Here is a 27,988-nt window from a genome sequence, read left to right as displayed (position 1 = left end):
TTCACCAAACCCTTAAGTCCCTCAAAGTTCTGTTTTTTCCTCCATACACTCTGGGTCCATCTGGAGGGGTATACGGTCTCCCTTGGAACTTAATAGAAGGGCGTCTTTATTCAATTTGACTGCTGTTATTATGTGGTGAAACATTCAATAAAAGTCGTGATTTATGAGACGTGTGGCTACAGTTGGCTTTGGCTTCTTCCACCCGAGTTAATTTTTTCTTCTTTTCTTTTCTTTTTTTGCTTTGTCATCTATCAGTGAGAGCAAACTTAGGCCTGATAATTTCTTGGCACATCCTGTGTTCAGTTAAGAATGTCAGCTGTCAGCCTGTCAGGAAGTTATTTCTTGAATTGGTTTTTTTTTTTTTTTTTTTTAACCTCTTGCCTCAGTCCATAAACAAGTAGAGGCCCTGCTCAGTCCTGTAGGCAGGTGATAAGGGGCCATGGGATGCTGTGGGGGAAGGAGTGTGGCCCCTCACCCTGTGATACCCCTCAGTGGCTATGAGTGCATCTCACGGTCAGTTCAGGGTTGCTGAGTGGGAAGGACAGGCAGGGGCCTTTTAGGGTTTTCAGAATTTTCTTTGTTCGTGAATTCAGTGCTTCCCTTATTTATTTATTTATTTATTTATTTATTTATTTATTTATTTATTTATGTTGGCCTGGCAGGTTTAGAAATCCCTCTTTTGTTTCCCTTTTTCTTTTCTTAAAGTATGTGCCTGTCGGACAAAAGGTTCTTGAAGTAGAGGGTCATATACTGAGTGTTGACTGCTCAAGAAAGACTAATTGATGGGAGCAGGTTCTTACGCAAGCGCAGTGGGGTGTGTGTGAGGATGAGCCCTAGTAAATGCCAAATTGACCCTTTTCCCGATGTCCCATCTACTGGTCCTATTAGCTGTTTGCTGAAATGCATCCAAAGTTCTGTGGAGCCACCCACAATGGCATTAACCAAGTTGTGCCCTGCATCTTAAGTGCCTGGTTAGGGCCCTGATAAAGCAGTGGCTGGAATCAGTCCATGCAGGGCACTGAGAGTGTGCATAAAGAAGCTTTTAACCCACGATGGGTGGCCAGGAAGGACTGAGAAGACGGGGCTGTGGAACATGAGCAAAGCGTGTGGCCCTTGCTTCAAAGCTCTTTGATTTGGCTGGGAGCCGTGCTCCCCAAAGGCATTGGAACATCGAAGACACTCGTCTTCCTGCTGTCCTAAGTGAGGGTGATTGAGAACAGGCTGAGAAGTCCCAGAAGTGCTCACCCGTCACCCTCAGTCTATTCATAGTGGATTTTCAGACTCCTCTTGGGTGAACCACTTTGGAGCGGGGGGGGGGGGGTCGGGGGGGTAGTTCTCAAGTCCCCACAACACTAAGTGAATGCAGGTTTTGTCTTCTGGTTATTGACATCTTAGAAGGCAGAGGGTCGCGTTTGTGAGGGCCCTTGGTCCTTTGAATTCGCACGCATCCTACCCTAAGTAAGGAGTTACCTCGTGGTGTCTCTGCACCTTGCCATTGCTATGAGCATCCGTCTTTCTACTTTTTCTGTTCGTATCAGCGTTTATCAAGCCCTCGTCTATCAGCTGAGAGAAATTTCCTCTCTGGCAGCCTCTCTGCTTCCCCTTAGGCTCATGCATGTGTGCCCAGGAATAGAAAGCAATCCTTTACCTAGCATTTGGGCTGCATGGAGCCTTTTCCCATGTGGGCAGCAGTTCTTCAGGTCTTCTGTGACAGCCTCCCACTTTCTCCTCCTAGACAGATTTTACTCTGTAACCTGGACTGGCCTTGCCTCTGCCTCCCAAAGTGCTGGGATTTACAGCTATATGCCACCATACCAGTCTCTTGATGGCCATTTTTAAAATTTAATTTATTTTTATTTCACGTGCATTGGTGTTTTTGCCAAACTCCCCCATCAACTGGTCTTATTAGCTGTCTGGTAAAAGGCACCCAAAGCTCTCTGGAGCCACCCACAATGGTATTAACCAAGTTGTGCCCTACATATTAAGTGTTTGGTGTGAGTATGTCTGATCCCCTGAGACTGGAATTATAGACAGTTGTGAGCGGCCATGTGGTTGCTGGGAATTGAACCCAGGTTCTCTGGAAGAACAGGCCGTGCTCTTAGCCACCAAACCATCCCTCCAGCTCTTGATGGCTTTTTTAAAAGTCTCCAACTTTGAAGATGTTTCCTCCAAATCTCTGCAGATCCCTAGCTCCTTGCCTCCTAAGCAGCAACAACTCTCTCAGTTCCCATAGTTCTTAGCTGCCTCTCTCAGAACCAGCTAGTAATATACCCCTTTCCTGGTCTTTTGTGTTCTTATCCAGCATGTCCCTTTGGCAAGTTGCCTGTTGAAAGCTTTTTTGTAGAAAGGACACTTCGTTCCCCATGCAGGACTGAATATTGAAATGTGGTCATCGCAGGTGAAGAATGGAAATGGTACTTGATTTTCATGTAAACTTGAGTTTCAGTCACCCCAAGTGGCCGGTGACAATCAGTCACGTACAGATGCAAGTCTTGAGTGTCTCTGCCCTTTCAGAAGCCCTGGCCTGGGGCTCTGCCCACCAGAAAGGCCTGACAGAGACATTGTTCTGCTGAATGAAGCAGAAACCTCTTAGGTATAAAGTTAGATTGATGTAGCTTGTAGATTCTTTGCCTGTTTTCCATGGAAACTTGATTTTTAATTTAATGGGTTATTATATACTTGAGGACTGCCGATGATTTGGAAATACAGAGAAGAGTGAGACATGGTCTCTGCCTTTAAGGAACTGAAATCTAACGGCACTGCTGGGAAGGACCACCGGTCTGGATCAGTTTGCATCTTAGGTGGATGCAGAGAAGCATTGTCTAGAAGAGGAGGTTGCTTTGGAATGTTCTTTCATTAGGCAAGTGTTAACTGCATGTCAGTTACCGCCCAGGTTCTAGAAATACATCTTCAAGCAAAAGAAAGCGGCTGGCTTTACAATGTTTGGATGACAAGTGAAATAGTAAATCATTGGGTCTTTTAGAAGATGCAAAGTTGGTGAGGCATACGGGGAATGAATATCCGAGCAGGTCAGTCAAGGAAAGCCTAGTGGTGAAGGTGACATATGAGTGAGGTCCTGGCTAGTTGTGATAGGAGGCATGACATTGCTGGGGGTGGGGACATTGCCAGTGAAGTCCCTGGGGTGGGGGGAGGGTGCGCTTGTGGTTGGCTCAGTTGCACATGTCCGTCTTCCTGTGTTGGCTCTGCCTGTAGGACAAATAGGCTCAATTATTCTCTTCTTTTCATAAAGATTCATTCCAGGTAGCTGCTTCTAGAGTCCCGATGATTAAGCGACCATGAGAGGCTGAGCAAGACCTCCTGCTAGGAAAGGGAAAAATTCTCATCATGGCGGTTCCTTCGCTTTGTTTCCAGGTCTTTTTGGAGCAGACCATCTTTTCCTGCTTCTCAGAGCTTTCACACGTTCATTTGTCCTGGGTCTGCTAGGGACAGAGAGTGATTTTTTATTTTATTTTATTATTATTATTATTTAGGGGGTAGTTAGGCTTGTAAGCATCAGAGGAAGACAGTGAACGATAAGATTTGTGGTCCAAGGGAGAATAGCCTTATTTCCAGCCAGTGCGAGGGCTGAACGGGAAATGAGCCACAGATGCCACTTGGAGAACAGCTGCACGCGATGATCAGAGGTGTCCTGGGTTTCAGGAATGCAGATTCTGCTGAGGAAGACAAGGAGGGCCTCTGTGAAGGGCAAGAGAAGGCTCTTAAAATAGGCTGCAGATCTGACTGGGTTCAGGCAGCTGCTTGGAACTTAATGACCGATGAGCCTTTGCCCGCAGGATGGAGTCCAGTCTCCTTGGTTACGGTCTACAAGACTCTGGTGATGTCATCCTTGCTTGCGTCTCTGTCCTTATCTCTCAACAGATGTTCTTTTCCACTTGATTTCCTCCGTCGCTTTGTCAGACTTAGAAGGACTGAAGCAAGTTGATGGTATTCTATGCTTAACGTGACCAGTTTTCCGGGAAAACTTCTATTCAGCCTTCAGAACCCTAGTCTGGCATCTCTTTCATCTCTGAAGCTCTCCATGCCTCTGACCCAGCTCATATCACCCTTCCCTCCATTTCTTTTGCAGCTGGGGGAATCTTCCAGAGCAAGAGACTCAAACTTGTTCGTTTGGGATTCCAGGTCCTGGTAGTTACATGATGCTCATCATTTAGTCTTGAGGACTTATCAGCAGATGACATACCTAGGTGATGGGAATTTGCCAGTATATCTGTGAATACCATTGCTTTCTTATAAATGTCATCAGTGGGCTTTTTACATCCCCAAAATGCCACATCACATGGTCAAGTAGTAGCAAAGGGAAGGGTGTGGCTGACTCAGTGTAGCCAGACTTGTCCATCCCAGTGCTTTCTGCTTGCATCTCTGTGACTATTACACAGAACTCTGGCCAGCTGTTTTCCTTAGGAACAAAGGCTTTTATCTCCTGAGAGCTCGTGCCCAGCTTTGCAATAAGGAGTGTATGGATTACCCAAGAACAAGAGAGGAGGCGAATATGGTGTCCAGGGACTTGGAGTCATCTGCAGATTGCTTTTCTTTCTAAACTCCCAGTACGGGGGCGGGGGGTGAGCCAAGCAGATAAAAGCCCCAAATTCTGTTCTGGGGTACATTGACCACTGCCTTGTCCTTGGGGGCATGGTTTCTGGGTGGTGTGTTTGCCTGAGTCCCTATTTCAGCACCTGGCACATGAGCAGCCTGTGTGTGTGTGTGTGTGTGTGTGTGTGTGTGTGTGTGTGTGTGTGTGTGTGTGTGTGTGTGTGAAATGAATGACTGGCGAATTGTGAATGAGGTTTAACTGGATGGGCGGCTTTTTCTTCTCTGATGAAAGAGAGATTGGATTTTGCAAAGCAGTTGCTGAGTGCAAGGTGGGCCTGGGTACCACCCCAAGGGTTGAAGATGCCTCTATCAAGATCTCACAGCCATGGCCCATGGAAGACAGTGACTTTAGCTGCTTTCACCTCCAAGCACAGGCCCTTCCTATCAAAAATGTTCCTCAGAGAGAACTGCTAGCCACCATACCGTGGACCACGTGACTGCCTTCATAGCTCTCTGCAGTGAGCCCACATGAGTTCCCTGAACATTGGCTGACAGGTCTGGGCTCCCCCATCGTCTCTTAACCTCAGTAAACAGACAGCTAGATCAGTTAGCGAGAGGCTCTTCTCTATTGCTTTGCCCAGTGCAAGTGTTCTTCCAATGGAGCAGACCTCGTGGTTATAAAACCATCAGTAATGTGGCACATGTAGCCATGTTCCTGGCTGGCCCAGTGCTGTTTGCTTGGTAATATTTTTTTCCTCAGAATGTTGCTCCTTTTCCTCTTTCCATTTACCTCACTGGAAAAATTAAGTTTTCTTTTTATGTGAGAGTTTATAGAAGTGTGTCCCTGGCACGAGCAGAACACGGATGTATTCGGATATTGGTGTAACAGAGAAATATTGCCTCCAAGGCACAGATGGCTTTATCTCTCCCACCAAATGACCTTCCTAATGGGGGACAGTCTGTTCCTCTTCAGAAGGTCAGGAGCTGTGGAGGTGAAAGCTGATAAAACCGTTGCCTCTCATAGGCTGTGTCTATGTTCTTCGTACTGAGGTGTCTTCGACCTTCCCAAATGGTTGCCAGTGCTTCTGCCAGAGGTGAGCTCGTTCGCCCCAGCTCTGTGTGTGCAGAAAACTGAAGGACGTCTGTGTAACTCGTTTCTTAGTTTATGGAGCGCATTTCCTGGCTTTTCAAGTGCCTTTTATTCTGCTTGGTGAGGGAGGCAGGCAGGGAAGGTTTGACCCTCGTTCCCTGGCAAGCAGGCGGAGGTAAGAAAGGCTAAGGAGTGGAAGGATGGGGAGGGATTCATGTCTGCCATTTGAGCCCCGGTCCTGTGTTAAGCATGCTTTGTGTCCTGATTATTTTACACCTGCCAATTTTTTTTTTAAAGGAGTGTTTGCGCACACACAAATTTTGGTTATATTATCCGGGCCGGTCTAGAACTCTCCACATTTTTGTTTCAGCCTCTTGAGCACAGGGATTCTAGCTTGTGGGTGCTCTTGGTGCCTTCCCATCTGATGCCTGCACACTTGATTTCCATCTCCTTCTGTACAGAAGAAAACGGAGCTCAGCGACTCACCGAGGTCACATCATAAATCACTGGTGGAAGTTCTTGCTCTTTTTGATCTGCCTGCATGGCCTGCTCAGGATCCTGGGATCGGTGCCCACTCCTGCCCTCCCTCCAGTCTCCGAATCAGCACTCTTATCAGAGCATCAGCAGCCCTCATGGGTTTAGAAAGATCACCTTGCATTTTTGAAGGGTGAAATGGTTAAAAAAATGAAATTAATGAAAAAAAAATACTGTCTAACTGCAAACACTTCTTTGTGTCCCCCCTTCTCCCCCCTACTTGTAGAATATGGGGAACCACACCAGCACTTCCTATGGGGACAAGAGAGGTGGATTTCCCACCTCCCCCAAGACAGTTTAAATTTATGACTTAACAGAAGGTCGCGTATTTCAAAGACCACTGAGCCAAGGGTGCAGTGTGCTTATCTCTCTTTATGTAACTGTGGCTTCACCTCTCCTCCTGCTCTTAGGATGTTTCTAGAACAGGATAGCAGCAGAGGCAGGAAGAGGTCTTGGGGCATAAAAGCTGACCCCCCTTTTGCAATTTAGTTAGTAGTCCTAGTATCCAGGTATCTCCTCCCTGGTTCACACCCTGTCCTTTTGTCCAAACCTTCTTGCTAGCATTGGAACGACTCGGCCTATCTTTCCGCCTGGAATAGATGTGTTTTTCTCCTTAACAACAGGATTGAAGAGCCCCCTCCCCTGTTTAAGCCCCATGGAGGTTCTGTTTCTCTGGCACGGCCTGCAAGAGCCTTCCTGTCTCACCTGCCCAGTTAGACTCTGCACACTACCAGACTAGCGGCCACCAATAGCTCATGCTCGATCGCCACTGAGGATATTGGAGCTTCTGCCTTGGAGGCCCTTTTCTCCTGGGTATTCCTGGCTGACCTTCATCCTTCAGGCCACGATCAATCCTGTGTTCTTAAGCCCAGCCTCTTTACTTGCTGTGAGCATCTCCTCTGCCAAGCCTAACACAGCGCTTGATCCTCAGAACACACTTGACAGAGAAGGCTTACTACTAGAAATGATCTTTCCCTCCCTCCCTCCCTCCCTCCCTCCCTCCCTCCCTCCCTCCCTCCCTCCCTCCCTCCCTCCCTCCCTTCCTTCCTTCCTTCCTTCCTTCCTTCCAAACCTTCTTGTCTGTGTTTTCACTCCACTGGGATCAGTACACATCTCTGAAGAGTGTTCTATGGACTGAGCAAGCGCTTTAACATGTCTTCTGTGGTTTTTGCAGCAGTTCCCAGACATATTCTCTCTCTCTTTTTTTAAAGATTTATTTATTATTATATGTAAGTACACTGTAGATGTCTTCAGACACACCAGAAGGGGGCATCAGATATCACTATGGGTGGTTGTGAGCCACCATGTGGTTGCTGGGATTTGAACTCAGGACCTCCGGAAGAGCAGTTGGTACTCTTAACCGCTGAGCCATCTCTCCAGCCCCCGAGATTATTGTCTCTTAAGCTAGGAAAAAGGTTGCACTGCGACAGTGGGTTCCTGATGGATGGCCTCTCTGCTCATCTGTTTATCTTTTTTCCTTTGTATCCTGATAGGGCAATGGTAGAAAAGAGCCCGGCTGTCCGTCGTTGTCCATCCCACTTCCCTTTTCTTCCCCGAGGTTACCCGAAGTAGCCTTTTGCCGAAACCTGGCTGCACATTCTAGCCTTTTGGGAATGTGTAAAGAACTGTTGAGGGTGGGGTTGGGCATGGCCCTCTGGAACTAAGGTGGCAGTCAGGGCCGAGCATCTGCAGGACAGGATCACCAATGCAAGGCTCTATCAGTGCAGTGGATTAGGTAAAGCAGGGCTCATCAGGAGCTGATTGCCACGTACACCTAAAATATGGTAATGACGGTAATCAGGGCTAAGGGTTAAGGCCGCCATTTGTTCTTTTCATGAAATCAACTGGAGGGCTTGGGGGATGGGGTGCAGGGGTTTTTAGAACCTGCCAAGCAGCAAAGTTTTTATTCTGTCTCCAGAGGACCAGGCCAGGTTGTTGTTCTTATAGATAACTCCCAGATTACCAGAGGGAAGGGTCTGGAATTCCTCACTTGGGCTGTCTTTCCCAGGCCCAGTGGCATCTACTGAAGCAAGGCTTGTTGTAGTTGTGTATCTGAGAGTCTGTAATTCTTGCAGTGGGAGTGATGTGAATTTTTCCGGCACAGCTTCTCAGCCCATTGTTGGTGTTTCTTGAAGGTCGCTGTGGAGGACGAGGAGACCCACCACAGAGCTGGGCCAAAGAGCAGGCATGCACTTTGGATTGTGAGGCGGTTTGAAACTTAATTTCCATGTGGGAAACCATCTACCACCCTGGTGGTATCTACATAGTGTTTGGGAGAGAGAAAGGGATTCTTTGAGCTTACGGTGTTATTAGTACATCCTGATACCTGCGTATGGTCTAGATTTCAGCAAGGAGAGCTTCCGACATTATCCAGGTTGAACACCAAGATAGACACCGAGAGATCAGAGCAAAGAGGCGATGGGGGAGCTAGATCTCAGGGAGGCTGTTTATATATGCAGGCTCAGTCAGGAGGTGGATTTTCTCTTAACTTTATTGTTAGAGGAAGCAAAAAAAAAGGCAGTTAATCATCAATCAATTTCTTTCTCTGCCCCTCCCCCATGTGTGTGCATGCTCAGTTGTAATTTCACAATAGCAGGTAGTCTCCACTTATATTTTTTAGGCTAGGGTCTTACACCCATTTGATAGAAGGGAAAGTGAACTTCAGAGTTATTAGGGAACTTCATTCATTCTTGTTATATACTATACAGAGGTGTGCTAGAAAGGCAGGCATGGGTAGACTGACCTATGATAGTTTAAACTTGTTCTTACGGTTGCAAAATCACTCTAGGTCTATGCTACCACGCTGGATATAGTTAGAAGGATTTCTCTTTGGATGGGCACAGAGGGATCCATGAGCTCAGGTTCTAGGAGGGGTTTATAGCAGTCTGCCATCTTGTCTGACTTCTTTTCTCCCACTCTTCCCAGTGGCTTATGAAGAACTGCCTTTGGCTGCCTGGCCGGGTCTCTCAGGAGGGGCCTCTTGCAGCTTCCTCACTGGCTCACCACAGTAAAGGGTGTAGCCCTTGTCTGATGTAGTCTAAAGGCACAGTTCCAAAGACGATGGGTTTTAATTACAGAAATGTATTGGTCATTGTTGGAACACAGGAGGAAGTTCAGGTGCTTTCATCCCAGTGAGTCCGACTCATGGAACAGTGTTGGGAGTATGGGGGCGGGGGAGTTCCCGAGGATGGAGCAGCTGTCTGTGGGTACTAAGCAGCTTGGATGCCTGTGGTAGGGATGAGGAGCAGCCAGCCTCCTCGCTCAGCATCGGTTGATGTGTGGATCACGCTCTTTAATTTCCTGTGCTTCTTCAAAGCAATACTCATCTCCCTGCCTTTTCTGTTACGGCCCGCAGCCCAGTCTGATTCAATGCCACTGTCTAGGATATTACTCTCTGATATGATCTGTGGACAGGTCACCCCTGCAGCTGCCGCTTTCCCCCGGGGGTAAGAGGAAGTAGTATTTTTTAAATTGAGTCTGGGAGGGAGCCTTGCAGAGGGTTTCTGGGAGTGAGGGTGGGGTGGCGACAGCCCAGGAAAGCATCCCGTCACTGCGTTATGAGGTCGCTTCCTCTTGTTACTGAGCTACTGTTGTTTTAATCAGAGGTAATGTTGTAACCTGACCGTGTTGTATAATTGTGTGTAAATTATATCCCAACCCCATATAGATGAAGGCTATTTTTCCCCCCTTCCAATTTTAAAGCTATTTAGACAGAATGCCAAACTGTAGCTTGAACCCTAGCGCTTTCTGGCAGGTCTTTCTAGACAGGAAGGGAGAGAGAGCACAGAAACGTTGGTGGTTGTTTTTGTAATTAGTTCCCCCTGAAGTTAAATTAACTTCTGAAATAGGCAACATAAAATATTGTTACTTAGACTTTCCCCTCTGGGTGCGGAACTGTGGGTGTGACTTGAGGCACTAAATGAGGACAAAACAGAAGGGAGCACAGAGAGAGCACTTCCTTGGGTGGTTGGGGAGCACGCAGAGCACTTCCTTGGGTGCTTGGGTTGATTCTAACCTGTTAACAACTCAGCAGTTTAAAGTATATTCACAGAAAAATGTGCCTACCCACCACCTACCTCCACAATCAACGTCACAGAATTTTCAGAGTGAAATCCTGAACTCTCTTTTGCCACCACTGGCTTTTCTGACTTCCCTTTCCCCAGTCTGCCTTATGTCCCTCTCAAGATCCCCGTTACAGACGCTCATGCATGCAGTCTCACGTTTGTGGTCTGTGACAACGACTGTCCTTTACTTAGTATGAGGATTCAGGGCTCTTGTGGGCCTCCCCTGTCACTGCTCTGTTCTTCTTCCTGCCAAATGCCATGCTGTCCTTTTGTTCACTCGTCCATTGGCCAACATTTGGGCCTTTGCTTTGTGGCCTCCACCAATACGTGTGTGAAAGTTTTTGGCTGGAAGGGTGCTCTAGACTCTTGAGTATGGTCCTAAGATTGGAGTTACTGGGAAGGTAGCTAGCCTGTTCCGTAAGATAGCAGAATCAGCAGAAACTACCTTGTCATTTTTGCATCTTAAGTTTTAAAATTAGAAGGGCCAGGAGTCAGACTTGTTTCTTACGGTACCCTCAGGGGGAAAAATTAGTCAACATCACAAATGAAGGGCCAGAGACTTCTGTGAACGGAGGGGGAGGGGCTCTGACTCCACATTGGCACTGCGTGCCCAGTGTCCTGAGCTGGAAAGAGAGGCTGAGACCTGTTGTTGAACAGCATGAGGCCCTTCTAAGGTACCTTGTGGGAAGGGCAGAGACCAGACCAGGCCCACAGAGAGCTCTATGCTTGGAAAAGCCCCCCCCCCAAAGGCTTTCCTTTGAGCACAAGAACCTTTCTCGTGTGTGGTAGCAGTCTTCCCAGTTGCAGACGCTGGCCCTTCTTTCTCATGTGCCTTCTCCAGGATCTGACCTCCCTACTCAGAGCCTGGGTCGCCTTCCTTATCGTCCTTGGTTCTGCCCTTCCTGTACCACCCTGCCATCGGGCACCTTTGATAGATGCTGTCTGTGGGTTTACCCCGTTTTCCTTTGGAGATGGCACCCTGCTTTCCTTTAGATGGTCACACAAATGGGAGTATTGGTGGAAAGCGTCCAGGCAGATTCTGGGTCTGTTATTACCCAGAAAATATGAGCATGAGGAAGGAGTACCCCAGACCTTTCCTGAGTAGACCTTTGTTATAGGGCATACAGGTAGGTGTGTGTGTGTGTGTGTGTGTGTGTGTGTGTGTGTGTGTGTGTGTGTGTACAGACTATATAGGTAGTTTAAACAACAGAAATGCATTCTCTCACAGTATAGAAGTTTGATCTTTGGTGTAGGAAAAATAGCTCATCCATTAAGGGCTTTGGCTGTTATATCAGAGGACCCAAGTTCAAATCTAGCATCCACGTGGCAGCTCACACCTGTTTGTAACTCTGGCTCCAGGGGAACCTGGCAACCTCACCCTGACATACATGCAGGCAAAACACCAATACATATTAAATAAAAATAAAAAATCACAAAAAAGAAAAGAAGTCTGATCTTTGGGTGGCATCCCAGCGGCGTCTCTCCAGGCTTCTGGTACCCGCTGGCATGACTCTTCCCTTTCCCCTTCTTCATACAGCTACATGTTTCCCGTTTCCCCTTCATATTCAGGGTAGCAGTCACTGCCCTGAGAAAGCCCACTCACGTCCAAGATTCTAGCACGGCAGGAGCTTTATGGTGACAATTGGAGATACCTTCTTTCTAAGTAAAGTCAAGCTCTGAGGCCCTGGGTAGACGTGAATTTTGGAGGGACCTGTTTTGACCACCAGTCTGTTTTCTGCCCAGACCCTAGAAATATTGATGGTGGTGGCGATGACAAGTAATATTTTGGTGTGGTGAACATAATGAAAGGTGGAAAAATTCCAGGGAGCTGGGAATGGTAGTGATGGGTACCTCTAATCCCAGCACACATGAGGCAGAGGCAGATAGATCTCTAGAGTCAGCCAGATCTACATAAGTGAGTTCCAGGCCAGCCAAGGTTACATAGTGAGACATTGTCTTAAACCCCTACCACCCACCCATACCCCAACAAAATTGCAATGGGGTATGGGTGTTCCTTGGAGGAACACCTTGGGGAATGGGCCTGGAGGCCTAAGTGGTGGTCTTGGGATTGTCCCATGTCTTCCATTCACGTGTTGTTAGTATAAAGCCTGAGTCAAATTCTCAAATGCAGAGGGAACTCTGCCATGGACTCTCGGTGGAGTATTCCATCCTTGACTTTGGACTCAGTAAGCACTACATTCTCCTTTATCACTTGGGCTAATGGATGGGAGTCTGTCTGTGCCCTTTTGAAGGAGTCCTCCATAGTGCACACCTTGCCTTTGAGTTGAAGATGATTCTTTTTGCTGGGGCTTGATTTTTCTATACACGTGATGGGGATGATGAACTGGATCCCATAACGAGCTAGCATTCAAACCATCCTGAGCTTTCTCTATCATAGAGTTCCCCAGGGTGAGAGGACACGGGGGAGAGCAGCCTAGGCTTTTGGAGGTGCAAATAGTTCATATTTTCTACCTAGGGGACTTGGAACTCTTTTCCAGAACAAACATATAATAGCAAGAGAGTTGATTTGAATTCTCGGCCTGAACCTGCTGAGGGACCCACTTCCTGCCTTCTCATGTGCTTGGTTTAAGACATATTTGGACTTTTAGCTTTGGTGATCACTAGTATCTTTGGGCCAATAGTATTAGAGCTAACTTCCCCCTTCGTGTGTTCTTAAAGTGTTCTTTCCCCTAACCTCCCATCGCACATATAACACCCTATTGGAATTATCTCCCTTTGCAGTAATCATGCATGATGACTGATGCCTGTGGTCCCCACAGTTGGGAAGGCTCTGAGGCAGGAGAATTGCTACAAGTTCAAGCCTGGACTACAGAATAAGACCCACAAGTGGGCCCTCACTCTGAGTGATCATTTCAGATGGAAGCACATTGTTTTAAAAGAGGAGTTTTAAAAACTTACCAAAATCAAAACCAAAATCCACCCCAGCCCAGCACACACCAGCTCTCTAGCTAGAGGCAGGAAGGGGGGGGGGGTGTGTGTGCAGCTGTAGTTAGCAGCTGGCTCAGGCCACGTGTAAACAGCAATTTTCAGGACTGGCATGCATGCTGGGGCTTTTGTAGCACCAAGGGGTGTGTGGAGAGCTTTGGTGTTTAGTTAAATTATGGGTCTAGATGCAAAACTTCACAGCAGGGCTTTGAGAGCCTGACCATATCCTGCGTTCCTGTGTGCACACAAGCGCGTGCTCTCTCTTTCTCTCTCTGTCTGTCTGTCTGCCTCTCTCTCTCTCTCTCTCTCTCTCTCTCTCTCTCTCTCACACACACACACACACACACACACACATACACACACACACATACACACACACACACATGTTCCCAGAGCGACACCCTAAACCTTGTATTCCTTGTCATCCTGGGGGGTACAGGGCTCTTGAATAGGTCCCTAGGGTCCCCCACACTGTGAAGCACTTCAACATAAAAGTTCCCTGCAGTTCTCCAACGAAACCCCCAACTGAAGGAAGTCTAAGATTAACTCCCCGGAGATTTGGGGCCTTGAGTTCTCAGTGACTTTTTCATCTCAGTGCACTGTGGGAGCCAACTGCAGCCCCTCATCATCTTGCTGTGTAGTCGCCAGTGTTCGAGGCCCCGTGTGTGGAGACTGCTGATGTCCAAGGCTTCAGGGAGGTGACACAGGTGGCTCAGTCACTGGTTTGAAGGATTCCTCAGATGAGCATAGAGCCGAGACGAATGCATACCAGTGCGTTTCTGTTCACCTTTCCAAGGTCAGAAGAAGGTTAAAGTGCAGCAGGCTACTGGATAGTTTTGAAGAACTAGAAGCCCAGACCCAAGGATAGACTAGACCTACCCTAAGCATACGCCAGCATGCTTTGTTACACATGAGCACACACGAGTAATACAAACCTACACACAGACATTGCACCCACCGTGCTTATGTGGAATGTGAAGACTTCTGTTTAATTCTTCGGGGAACCTGAGACCAACATTCCAGCCCTCTCTGCTTCCTGCCCTCCTCAGTAGCCATGGAAATGGAAGAGAGAGAGAGAGAGAGAGAGAGAGAGACAGAGACAGAGACAGAGACAGAGACAGAGACAGACTATGATTGCAGGTCCTCTGTCTCCCTCGTCCCTCACCAGAATGCAAATCACAGAGCCAGTCTACAGTCCATTTGGTGGTAATGGTGTGAAGATTCCTGGAGCAGATCACCCCATTGTCCACCCGCCCGCTGCAGAGGCACTGATGGGAGAGGTCACCATGTACAGGCCAGTGTCCCCTGACTGTGCTTCCCTCTCCTAAAGCACATTTCCCCTCTGGCCTTTTCATGCTGGAAGTTTCTAATGAAACTAGTTTCTTTTTTAGTGTTTGCTAAGGAGAGAGAGAGAGAGAGAGAGAGAGAGAGAGAGAGAGAGAGAGAGAGAGAGAGAGAGAGAGAGAGAGAGAGAGAGAGAGAGGGAGAGAGAGAGAGAGAGAGAGAGAGAGAGAGAGAGAGAGAGAGAGAGAGAGAGAGAGAGAGAGAGAGAGAGCGCCTTGCTTATCTAGGCCGGATCCTACAGAGGATGTTTTAGTAACTCAGATGTTTTGCTGCATTGTCCGGGGCCTGGATTTTCTCATCCTTTCAAAACGGGAATGGTTTTAAAGGCTTTTGGGGGAGACTGGGTAAGATTTATAGCTGGCTGCCTGTCTCTGTGCTTCGGGCTCTGTCTTGGCATGCTCACAGCTGCCAGGCAACGGTGGAAGGGCTATGAAGAGATCTTTTCATGTAACCAGTTGCTGAGCTCTCCAGTAGTTTGGATGAAGACAGGGTGGTCGATTTTTCTTCTCCTCTGGGTTTCCAAGAATGTTTGGAATCTAGGTAGGGCCTCAGCTCTGTGTCGCCTTTCACTAAGCAGTGAGGAGGCCACAGGGTTTCTTCCATGGAAAGTCCCAGGAGAGGTGCTTTGAGGCTTCCAGTGGGATATGTTTGAGGTTATCTTAACATTTCTTTACTGATACCTAATTACTCGGTTAATACCTAATTACTTGGTTGGAGTTTACAGGAAGAAGAGGAAAGGAAAGGAAAGGAAAGGAAAGGAAAGGAAAGGAAAGGAAAGGAAAGGAAAGGAAAGGAAAGGAAAGAGCAAGGGGGAAGAGAGGAACCCAAAGGTAAACCATAGGATTATCAGCTATTCCATGGAGATGCTAAAAAGTGCTTTTGCAGTTACTGAGGTTTAGCATGGGATGGTAGGAATTGACTCTTTAAAAGAAGCTATTTGTGGGCTGGAGAGATGGCTCAGTGGTTAAGAGCACTGACTGCTCTTCCTAGAGGACCTGAGTTCAATTCCCAGCAACCACATGGTGGCTCACAACCATCTGACAAGGGATCCAATGCCCTCTTCTGGTGTGCCTGACTAAAGCGACAGTGTTCTCATATAAATAAAATAAATAAATTAAAAAAAAAGAAGCTATTTGTATAGCGTGTTTTTCTGCTGTACATTTATTTTTAAGTATAAAGGATGGATTTTCTAAGTGACTCTCGGCTCAGTTACAGTGACCGTCTAGCTGTCATCTTCAGCGTGCCCTGCTAGACTCTTTGGCATATGGTATTTAACTCGGGCCTCATGGGAGCTTGTGTGCTAAGCTAATTATTATATCTCCATTTTATAGTGGATTGGATTCCACATTCTCTTAGCATGTACGCACCCGTGCCCAGCACTTAATGGGTCTGTCGAGTGAATACATTAGGGGAGTTAGGTTAGTAGAATTTGACCATTAGTAAGTATAGGAAGAGATTGAAATCCGAAGAGGGCCCATATTAGTCAGCTCTGCTCATAGTTATGACTGAATGCAGCTTGAGGGGGCAGGAATTTCCTATTGGCTTGAGGTTTCTGTTGAGTTAAGTGGAAAGACCAGCTTATAGCATGGCGACCCACAAACACTGTAGAGAGTGAATGAGCATGAGAATAAACGCGTGTGCCTGGATTACCTTTTTCCTTTTCCTGCCTTTTCATTGGGCCCCTGGCCTTTGGCATGGTGCTGCCTGCATCCAAGGCAGTTTTTTCCCCCTTAGTTGCTGCTTAATACCTGTGGCTGGCACTAGAAATGATCTCAAAGACACACTCAGTGGCGTGCTTTACTGATTTTTTTTTTAAAGCTTTCTCAGTCTAATTCACAGTCAAGATTAACTATTGCAGAGCATTGATAGAGTTTGACTCTCGAGGAGAGCTTGGTGTATCAGGAAGAGCATAGGGATGGGAGAGACAGGAGATGAATGCAGGAGCAAGAAGAGGTCGCAGCCAACTAGCTTATCAAGAGAGCCCTGCATGCAGATGCTGGCAGGATCTTTTCTAGAATGTTCTCACATGTGACATCCCCTCATCTTTAGTTGCTGGAGAAGAGAAACCCAGTAAACCACACAGTTTTAGGTGAGTAGTGTCCCCATGCAGCAGGAAGAAGCAGCTGGCAAGGCATGGCCATTAGGACAGTGTCCACTTGAAACCATGCAGAAAGCACGATGCGTGCTCTAGTTTGGGGCCAGCCATTGGCCATGTGGCTTACGTGCCCATCGGCAGCTTCCAGTTAAAAGCCTGAGCTTCCTGAATCTGGACGCCTCTTTCTGACTCAGGCAACCCACTCTTGGACTCAGGAGGGTTGGGTGGCAGATGGGACTCTGTGGGCCATCTTGTCGAGTGGAGGAGAGAGGGAGTCCCAGCTGGAGTCACAAGTGCAGTGAGACACCAAAGCTGGATTTCTAGTGTCTTTTCTGTTCCAGCATGTCAGCAGTGTGCCCCGCTTGTACTGTGTGACCCCCGGGTGATTTGTTGTGGATGATTCGGTTCATTCATTCACTCATTGAATATTTTAAGAGACCTGGTGGAGACGTGACAGCTATCCAGGAAGGTGTGGCTGTGGCACCTGTCCTGTATCCTGCATTCAGCTATAATAGTATAGATCTCTCTCTCTCTCTCTCTCTCTCTCTCTCTCTCTCTCTCTCTCTCTCTCTCTCTCTCTCTCTCTCACACACACACACACATATGTGTGTGTGTGTATATATATACATATATGTATATATATTTGATTTTTCGAGACAGGGTTTCTCTGTATAGCCCTGGCTGTCCTGGAACTCACTTTGTAGACCAGGCTGGCCTCGAACTCAGAATCTGCCTGCCTCTGCATCCCAAGTGCTGGAATTAAAGGCGTGCGCCACCATGCCCAGCCCCTATTTATTTTTTTTTTTTTTTACTATTTTCAGTCAAACTAGTGATACTTGGTACCCACTAGATTTTCCTACTTTTTGTTAGTTCTTTTTTTTTTTTCAATTTTATTTACTTTTTTTGAGACAGGATCTTGCTGTGCCATCCTATTCTGTCCTCCTCCAGTCTCCTGAGTGTCATGCTCAGAGTTGTATACCACCGTATCTGCCCTTTAGTTTTAAAATTTGACATCAACCCCCTACTAACACATGTTCCAAACTCAAGTCTTCTCCTTGATTGTTTATTCCTCTTACTGGACTTTTGGTCTTTGCCCTAAGTAGTTTATATGATGTGGCTTCCTTCTTCCTTTCCTTTGGAATTGATAGGAGTCTAGGATGTGGGCCGTATTTGCACTCATTGGATTTCAGTGTTCGCGTCTGTTTGCCCAGCCCCATTGGTTTTGTTGAGGTCCTGCTGATTCAGAGCCTGAACATTCAAAGGAGAAAGTGGTTTAGTGTGGATCATGGCCTAGTGTGTGTATGAGCTGTGTCAGGTGACTTCAAAGGAGGTGAGACTAACATCAGGTTAGCTGGGACAGCAGATGGATATTTTGGAGGTAGAAGTAGGTCATGGAAACTTGGACGATTGTTGCAACTTGCCATGGGAAGATCTGGGAGTGGAGAGGCATTCCAGGGAGAGACACCCGTGAGAATAAAGGTGTGGAAACCTGGGGTTTCCTGGGGCGGCCATAGGGTTGATCGAGGTGAACTGCAGGCAGTCCAGAGGCAAAGCTTGCAGGGTGGTCCCTAAGAGCAGGGTCAGCATCTGTCTTAGCTACAGGCATAGACCAGCATGAGAGCTGCTGAGCAGAGAAAGTCCACACCTCGTTTGACTGTGTATACAATTTTTTTTTAAGTACTGGGGATTGAGCCAGGACCTTGAGCATTTGAAGCAAGAGCTACCCATAGTCCTCATGTATTCAATTAAAAACCAGTTTATGAGTTCTTTGAGAAATCCATGCAACATGCTTTGATCATGTGCATACCCCGCCCACAACTCTTGCCAACTCCACCCCCTTTCCTGCCCATCCAACTTTAAAAAAAAAAACAAAAAACAAAAGAAAACAAAAACAAAAAAACAACAACAAAGAAACTCCATCAAGAGCAGTTTCTGTTGCCCACATCTTTGTGGGCATGTGATCTTAATTGACAAGGTTTTGGCCACTTTGTGTTTTTGCATCTAGCTGTGTTTTTTTGTTTCTCTTGGATTTTAAAATAGTTTGGGATTTTTCTTTATATGCTAATGAAGCCATGTTTTGTGGCCACAGAGGTCCTGGGGTCCCCTGTACTGTCAAGAAGTTCCAGTTGGCTCTGGCTGGCTAAATGCTTAAGATATGCAGAGTGGCTGACTCCAGCATCCTTAACTATCTAATGGTCTGGTCCAAGAGGCTAGCACAGGTTGTAGACTGCCTTCCTGGAAGACTCTACAGCAAGTCTTGTTGAAGCCTTGTTGAAGCCCTGCTTCTGATAACTCTGGTTAACCCACCCCTCCCTCTTGTCATCTCTTACAGATGGTCACAAGAACAAAGAAAATCTTCGTAGGAGGATTGTCTGCAAACACAGTAGTGGAAGATGTAAAGCAGTATTTCGAGCAGTTTGGCAAGGTAAGTGATGCACGTGGCTGGATAGTACCCATCCACCGGTTTAGGTGGATCCTGGGATGTGGTTGCCTAGGACTCTGCTATAGCCGCAGCCTCTAGAACCCGAGTCTTGAACCTCCCCATCAGTATTTATGTGAAACTCCAGGAGCCGAAGTGGAAGAGTCTGGCTTGTGGTTGGCATGGTGCCTTATGTGTCTGCAGGAGCACACAGAGTGGCCTTTCAGTACTGTTTTGCTGTCATTTGCCAGCCACATGGGGCCAGGACTGGGGAAGGATATGGGGCTGTGACTCACAGGACACAGACGCCCACAGAAGCTGTGAGAAGTAACGGCCTATGGGTCCATGCTGGTATTCCTCCCTTCTTTCTGGAAAATGACATTCAGACATGAGGATCTCTGGGGCCCCTTGGCAGTGGAAGAGTCCCCTGTTAAGTGCCCAAGGAGACTTGGGTAAGATGTTGGCTGTACCCATCATCCTGACCTGAGTGTGGAGGAGACGGTAGCAAACTGATGTCCGAGGTCTACTGTCAGGCCTGGGATGGGAGTCCTCGGTCAGGAAACGGAGGGTGAGAAGGCGCGGGGTGCAGTCGGCCACGGAGATGAGCATCAGTGGGCGGTGGTTTTGTCAGCTGCTTTCTAGTTGGTGAAAGAGAGGCAGGAGCAATCTCTTCAGATGTCATGCTGCCCTGTATTGGCCCTTGTGTGATCTCCTTTCTCTAGCTCCCACAGAAGCCATAGATCTAAAGGAGGTTGGCAGGTGAGTGGCTGAGCTGGCTCTCCACTTCCCGCTTCCTTTGAGTAATTGTGGGTGTTGTCATGGGAGCCCACGCATGGGATCGGCTCCTTCCATCAGAGGTCTGTGTGTTCCCTGTTGAAAGGCTGACATGGCAGAGCTCTGTGGTACCCTGGGAAGGCACGGTGCCCGCTCTGAGCTTTTATTCCTTTACTCCCACGATGGCCGTCCTGCTTGCCGTCGGCCAGGACAAGGGCACTGCCACCCACTAGTTGGCCTGAAGGTTCTGTGTTTTGTTTGCTTGCCCAGGGCAGTGGACAGCCATGACTTAATCACTGTTTGTGTCTCTTCATGAGCCAGTGCTTGAGACAAGGGCCGTGGCCTTTATTTAGCTTTGAATTGAAGATCTCCCCCGCTCCCCTCTCTCTTGTATTCATCAATTTCTACATGGATGGGAGACCATGCAACAAGGAGAAACCAGCCTCTTCCAGTTCAGCTATGCTTTTGATGTGGCCATGGAGTTGCCCACCCAGGAAGGTTTTGAAAGCAGCCTTTCCCACAGTCCTCCTGGCCTTCCTTCCCATCTGGGGGGCTGATTCATTCTGGGCAGCTCACACGGAAGGCTAGGTGTACTGATGCCCACTGACCACCAGAGTTATTGGGCTGCTTTTTCTGAGAGCGATTTATGGCACTAGGGGGAGGTAACCATCACCCCCCCCCCATCACCTAGGGAGAGGGATTGGAAGTAATTAAATGAGACCAGTCCTTCTTGCACTTTACTCTGGAGGATGGGCCCTCTCTCATGTCTTTCTGCCTTCAAATTGAGTCCAGGGGTAGTGTTTGCAAACACGAAGTGGGATTTCTTTTTCAAGCCATAACCTGCCTTGGAATCTCATGGGCCCATTTGCAGATGTCAGGGAGGTTGCCGCTGCCTAGATGAGTTGTTAGTGTATTCTAGACAGGCTTATACTTGCTGCAGACAGCGCATCTGCACATCTCAACCTTGCTTGCTTACTTGCTTGATTCTTAGCAGCAGGGGGATGCTCTGCAGGCTTTTGCCGTGCCCGTGGCAGCTTCCAATGCCATCTCGAGGACAGTTGTCCCTTTGTCTCCTCAGCAGTCATAGACCATCTTCCCTAACATGGCACTTGCTGGCTCGGATGCTGCCCAGTTAATTGTGCAGTAGTATTTGGGGATCCTGACAGGATGCATAAACTTACAGAGTATTTTATTAAAGGACTAAGGAGGCTTTTGGATGTATCAAAAACCGGTAACACTCTCTGTCCACGAGCTAGCAGCTCATTTCATGCATATGCTTGAACGCTATCTGGGCTTGTGTTCCAAAGAGCTTATTTGTCATTTGCTGGAGTCTGGTGGCACCCTGGGCAGGGTTCACTGCCTCTCAGGATTCTGGTATTGTTCATTTGAATCCAGAATGATTGCAGTAGGGAGAGTGGCTTGGTAGGCCTCAGGGGCTGTGAGTAAAACCAGCTGAGTTTGGACAGATGGACAAACTGACTGTATCTTTTGTTAGAGTATATTCTGGTGGGCGGGGGCAGGAGTGGGCTGTGAAGGTGGATATTAATACATAGAGCATCTTACAGCATGCACGCATGAGGTCATTTGGGGACGTCTGGAAGCCAATGGCAAATTAGTTTATGTTTATTCCCTAATGAGTACTAACTGTCAAATGCCAGGTTGAGCCATTTACTTATTTAACTTTTTTCTTGTTTAACTTTTTGCTGGCATCCCTGTGTTTCCGCATAAGTTGGGGTTTTAGTGCTGGCAGGAGAAGAAGGCATGGTGTGTCCAGTATGCACACGACAGTGCCCCAGGTTGGTGTTGGGGTAGCCCCCTGGGCTGGGAGGATTAGTAGAGACCACAGAGATTTAAGTTTGAGCCAGAATGGCCCATTCTGCTGCTGTGTCTGGACTTCCTCCATCTTACTATGGCCTCTGTGCAGAGTGTGCTAAACTTCGGGTCTCTGTCACCATCTTTTACTGGCCCTTTCCCTTTTCCACCTTGCCTAAGGTGACAGCTGGTCCAGCTGTTTGTTTCAGGGGCATGGCTGCTATCAAAGGGGCTGAACTAAGGGGTCGCTTAACTATGTCATTGCTGTGAATGGCTTGGGTACACAGGACACACAGCTTTAAATAACTCAGACTGGAGGCTTCGCTACCCTTTTTGTTTTTTCCCCACTTTCCTCGAAGAAGATTTAACCCCCTCCCTCCTCCCCAAGTTAGAAATGCTGAGGCTTGTTTCTATCAAATGTGATCATGGAATGAAGCCTCCAGCACAGGACTCAGCAGACTTAGATGGCTGTCACTCCCCACTCGGTGGCTGTTTCTAGTGCCTTCTGTGGAGAGTGGCAAGGTAGGCAGTATTCCAAGGTCTCTGGGATGAGCCTGACCACAGGATGGCCTCTAGCAATATAGTGACAGACTTTGGTTCTAGCCTCAGTTTCCCTTCTGGGGAACCTGTTGACGGATTTGTGAAGGCTGGTAGATTGCTTTACAACCCATATGGTCTCTATTGTAGCTTCTGCTATTGTAGGGTGAAAACAACTGCAGCCCATATATAAACAGATGGCTGTGCTTGTGTTCCAATAAAACTTTATAAAAACAAACAAAGAGCCAGATTTGGCCTGTGTGTCTCATTGACCCCTGAACGGAATTATTTCCAAGGCTGGTCTTTAAGTGGAAAAAGTCCTGTAGAGAGTGTTTAAATAGAAGTAGATAGAATATAACCCGAGGTATTTATAGACTAACCAAACAATACATTGCTCACAGTAGCAAGCGTGGTATATAGTAAGCAAAACAGTTGTCACCACATTACAGTTTATTTCTGGGACTCGTGATGCAGGGATAGTGCGTCTTGATTGGAGACTGCATTCTTTATTTGGAAAAGGGCACTATTTATAAGCTAGAATTGTCGTCCTATGAGTAAGGCCCAGAAAAACTGAATAAGTTACTTTCAGTCTTCCTGTCCCAGGCGGGGTCTGAATGATCCAAACTCATGACGTTCAAACCTTCATCTTAAGATGGTTTTACGGTGTGTTGATGTTTCTGATTTACAGTTACATGTGTTTGGTGCTGAGCTCTTAAATACATTTTAAAATGTGCTTTCAAAGATGTCAAGTTAGACACATGGCATCTCCAGGATGGATGTGGATGGTGGGAAAGAAGTTGTCCAAGCTCACACAGCCAGGCTGGGTAGAGCCAGGATAGGCCCTTGTGGCACGAGCTAGGCTCTCTGTGCTCTTGATAAAACCCTGTCTGCTCCTTGGGCAGTCAGCAGACTCTCATGCACAGGGAACAGGGCTTATTCATTTGTCAAAACCCACTCATCTCCAGTAATTTATTTAACTGCCTTGGTTTTTTGGTGGACATTATCTGTGTTTGTGATTTCATACATAACAGCAATGATGTATATAGACCATTCCAAAAGCTGGCAGATGACTGATGCTCTGATATGCTGGAGCAGAACGACTCCAAAGAGCCTATCTCTTAACAAAGTGCCCTGGGCTGCAGAAGCCCTCCTCCTCCTCCTCCTTCTCCTCCTCCTCCTCCTCCTCCTCTTCTTCCTCCTCTCCCACTCCCCTTTGGGCCCCTTCTTCAAGTTTCATTCTCATACTTACATTCATGATAGAAATTTGATCAAAGAGGACTGGAAGCAGAGTTGACCCCTCTGCCTTGTGCTGGATGGAGAAGAAAGTTTCCCACTTCTCAGCTGCTCCCGGGGCGAGGCGCCAGGGCAGCTCCAGTGGCCAGCTCTGCTCCCCTCGGCTCCCTAGGTGATGCTGACTTCACAGTACTCCAGTGAGAGCCATGGAGGCTTCCAATTATACTTCACATGGCGAGCTGTGTAATTAGTTTGGAAGACTTATGCTTAGTCATTGGTTTATCCTAATCGGCTTTGGCTTTTCCCAACAACAAAGTGAGCTCATTTTGCTGAGCTGAACCGACTCTGCACCCTTTGTCTTGGTGTCCATTGTCTCTCTCCTTTCATTCTGTCTTACTGCCAGCGTTCTGTTTCATTAGGCCGGCAAGTCATTTCCAATCCAGTGGGCTGCTACAATCCAGCCTTTTATCACCCGCTGCCCTGGTTCCCATGTCCCCTCTGGGCCTGGGCCTGAGTCTGTGGCTTGATATGAGGGCCTTAACCCCTTCGTGGGCTAGCTGGTGGTGGTGATGGTGAGGGGCAAAGACAGCAAGGAAGGATAGGGTCTGGGAAGTTATAACTTCCTGGCTTCCAGGGAAGGGAGCTCTCTGGGAAGATCGTGGGTGGGTGGAGTGCTCTTAGCACCTTCTGTAGGAGCTGGGCTGTGTGAGGGGCTGAGAAAGTTAGCTAAGGCTCCAAAGAGTGATTGGTGTTTGAAAACTTCATAGGAAAAACAGTTGGAAACCAGAATGAACTGGCTTTTTCACATAGGAATCCCTCCTTTAGTCCACTGATGTGGGGGCTCTGGGAGTGCATATTTTGAGAGTGAAAACCTGGTGCCTGCTTTTTAGCCCCAGGCTGTAGTAGGTATATGGAGGTGTGGCTGTGGCCTCTGTTTGGATTCCTTTTGATTCAGAAAGTGTGAGGAAAGTCTTACCTAGAAGGAAAAACAAAACAAAACAAAACCCCTGGCATAAAGCCTTTGAAATTGGAAAAGCAAGGGATTTGTGAGAAATAAAGAGGCAAGTTACCATATTCCTGAAAGTGGACTGTGATCCTGGGATAGATTTTTTTTTTTTTATCACTTCCAAATGTGTGGCACAGATAAACAGCTCTGTACAGTGTGTGATTCTCTCAGAAGTAGCCTGGAAAACAAAAATCTGTGTGTGTCCTTTGTGGCTGTCTCTGCTCCCACGGGGCCTTCATCCTCTGAAGTGGTTTGCGCAGGTGGGCTGGCAGGAGGGAAGGGGGCCTCCTTGCTCATCTGCTTGGCATCTTCCAGAGCCCGGAGTGTTCCTTAGACTTGTAAGTGGGGCCAGGAAGACTCATTCCCTCAGTTCATGATCCTGAGATAGCCAGATGCAAAGCCAACCTTGTCCCCACGTCATTCCTGTCCTCTGTCTGGTTTGTGTTAATCCCTCCTTTCAGAAGCATATCTTATGGAGAAGAGGACAGGGGACAGGGGACAGCAAAGTGCTGCCTCATTTCCCACATTCCCCGTTTAGGCCCAGGTGGCAGACAGCATCACCACCAGTTAACAAGATCGCTATGCTGGCTGTAAATCCTCCCTGTGCTTGTGTCTTGTGTCTTCCTGCTCGCGTCAGCCTCCCAACCTTGTTTCTGCTCTGGCCAGTGGAGTTAGAAATAGATTCAGCTCCCTAGCCTCGCTTCTCCTAAATCTTCATGTTTTTGCTTCAAACAAGAATTCCTAAAATAGACAGAAGGTTTCCAGGAAGGCGTCCCATTTCCCTCTTAGTGTACAAAATATAGCCAGCTGTTAGGCAAAGGCATCAGACATTATTATTGTACCGTTAACAGTGTTTTAAAATATACAAATAGAAAAATATCCCCATGCCTTCTGGGTTCCAAGCTGGGCAAACTTTGAGATTATGTTAATCAAATGCCACGTTCATTTGCATACGAGGTATGCACTGGGCCTCACCCTTTGCTGCTTTCCTCTGTGGCCCTGCAGGGTTCAGCTTTAGTTCATTTGAAAGAAGGCAGGACCAGGGAGCTCCTGGCAGCAAAGGAGTTAAAGAGGCCTGTGGTGGGGATGGGAGCGAACGAACTGGAAGTACTTCCAGGGGGCTCACCTTCCCAGAGTCCTCCCGGAGGCCTCTGAAGAGGTCACTTACAAAGGAGTTGTTAGCATGAGAAAGGAAAGCTTTCTCTCCCAAGATGGTTTTCAGTGGGAACTGAAAAAGCACCAGAAATCATGGCCCAGGCTTGTGCCAGTGGGTGCAAGGGGTGGTTCTTCAGGGAGAGAAAGCACAGTTCATTTAGACTTGGCATAGACATCCGACCCGATTATTCTGTGGAGTGAGCATTGATATGGAGATTCTGCCCCACCCCCACCCCATCAATAGGACACCCATTACGTGGGTCATGTATGCTTTTCTTTTTCTTCCCCTTTCTTCTCCTTTTCCCCCTTCCTTTGTCCTCGTAGGAATAGCCTGTGTAGAATGGCCCGGTTTGTCAAGTTTCTGCCCTGTAAGTTTTTACAGTTCTGCATTTTGAGACTCCCCATATCTGTGACTTAGTCCCTAAGTGGGCTGCCAATAGGTGCTTTATTTACATTCGAAGCCACAGTAGAGAAAAGACCCAGGAATAAAACGTTAACAGGCAGGAAGAGGCAGGAGCCTAGCGTTTCTGACTGTTGCTAACCTCACTGCTGCCTTTAAAGCCAATCACGAGGCTCGCGGCTGATATTTAATAGCTTTGAGCTGATTATTTTTTCTTCTCCTCCTCTTTCTTTTCTCTCCAAGTTGACCTGGGTGTACTTGAGCGGAAATGAAGTCATCCAAATGCTGAATTAGAATAGTCACAGTCCCCTAAGAATGAAATGGAAGCAGAGATTAAATGGTGGAGGGAAAGCAGGCATTAATGAACACCGAGGGAAACTTTGCATAAAATAAATAGGAGCTTGAGCATGTCCCCGCCGCTTCTGTTTCTCCCTCGGTTTGTGTTGTCTTTTTGGTGTATCGCTGATGGCAAAGAGGGATCTGAAAGGTCACATACTCTCTGCCACCTAGGCGACAGCGCTCTCTTCTTTGTGGGATGCGTTTTCTTCTGTGATGGGGGAACCTGGATGGAGGGTCTGTTGTTGTGGAGGGCTGGCCATTACTTGTTGCAGCTGGAGTGGGTGGAGACAGATGGAAGAGAGGAAAGGGTGGGAGGCAGCACAGGGCCGGTGAGCCAGCCATCCTGATACTGTTTGTAACAGACAGATTCCTGCTTGTAGGGACTTGTTCCCACAAACCTGGGCTGGCCAAAGGTAGAGTGACCAGTTGTAACTGTTTACCTAGGACTGGAGCTCAGATCCTAGGAGTAAAGGAACCGTCAGAGCGGTCACAGCCTGAAGCTTCCCCCCCACCCCCACCCCCGTGTCCTGGGATTCTCTTTCACACCTGTTCACAGTGTACCTTCTCGATTTATTCCGGCAGCCGTGGGGGAGAGTTAGCACAAGACCTGTATGAACCAGGCTGGAAATTGTTCAATGAGAGAGTGGTCCGGGGAAGACAGGAAGAACAGGCAGTGGTGGTTTGGAGTGCAGCGACCTTTTGGACTCCTGTTTGGCTCCTGCTTGGGGATTATTTCTGTGACCACTGGAAATAATAATAATAATAATAATGAAAAAATTCTGCCCTAGCTCAGTGAAAAGTGAGCCGCTTGTAGTTAGAGAGCAGAGTGAGGATTTAATTAGATTTAAAAGCCCAGCAGAGCCTTGTTTACAGGAAGTGGTTTTAGGTGGTCTGCTGTAGAAGATGCAATTTCTGCAAGTGGATTACTTATAATGAGAGATTTTTGGTTGCTGAGGTCGCTAACGGCCTTTTATAATTGGAGGCAGAGGTAAATATTTTCTGACTTGCTTATGGCGTGTTAGCATTCAAAGAAACAATTTAAGGTGCTGTTCACTAAAGGAAAAATAAATGAGACTGTGGACTGCTCAGAGGCAGGCTTCCTGACTGTGTTTCCAGCTTTCTTCTGGACCGTCAGAAGGACTCGGAAGGCCTCAGGGAGAGGATGTGCTGCGGGCCTTCCAAGGCTTGGAACAATTAATTTTTTTTTTATATTTTATCTTTTACAAAAACATTCTTTTAAAAAAACTAGTAAACAAAAGAGGGGATGATTAACAATGTAGTCGCTCCATCTTAGCTGACATTACGTTCAGATTCCGGAATTCCTGTCATGTCTGCCCCTAACCCTTACTTGCCTGTCAGTTGTCCCAGTGCCATAGGATTGGCTCCTGTTTTAAACTGCTGGGGAGAGATTGGGAGAGGGTAAGTGATCGGTTCAGAGCTGATCAGCCAGACAGAAGGCTCAAGCTTCACACCCCAATCTTCTAGTGAGAAGACATGGGGTTTGGCTTCATGTGAGATACTCACGGTGAAGGATAGCCATCTGGACTGTCTTCCAGTAAATACCCCCTCACACTACTCTTTAGATGAGAACTTTAGTCCAGGCTGGCCCCAAACTCCCTGTGTTGTCATGAAGAACCTCAAACTTGTGATCCTTCTGCCTCTACTTCTAAATGCTGGCATTTTTGGCTA

The 27,988-nt window shown here is 47.5% G+C and overlaps 1 protein-coding gene across 20 annotated transcripts in view; it reads left to right on the top strand.

Annotated features, from left to right (window-relative positions):
* Positions 1-27,988, top strand: part of Msi2 (musashi RNA-binding protein 2) — a 378,925-nt gene that overhangs the window by 109,203 nt on the left and 241,734 nt on the right. For all 20 annotated transcript variants that reach the window (XR_003949528.1, XR_879764.2, XR_388550.3 and 17 more), the window contains one exon: positions 18,957-19,049. Coding sequence is in view for 16 of the 20 variants with exons in the window: in XM_011249302.2 (XP_011247604.1) it covers positions 18,957-19,049 (93 nt within the window). In the remaining 4 variants the exon portion in view is untranslated. The remainder of the gene's footprint in view (positions 1-18,956; positions 19,050-27,988) is intronic.

Source organism: Mus musculus, chromosome 11 (assembly GCF_000001635.26).
Source record: "Mus musculus strain C57BL/6J chromosome 11, GRCm38.p6 C57BL/6J".
Classification (NCBI taxonomy): Eukaryota; Metazoa; Chordata; class Mammalia; order Rodentia; family Muridae; genus Mus; species Mus musculus.
Note: the sequence above shows the minus strand (reverse complement) of the source record. Positions and strands in the feature narration are given on the sequence as shown.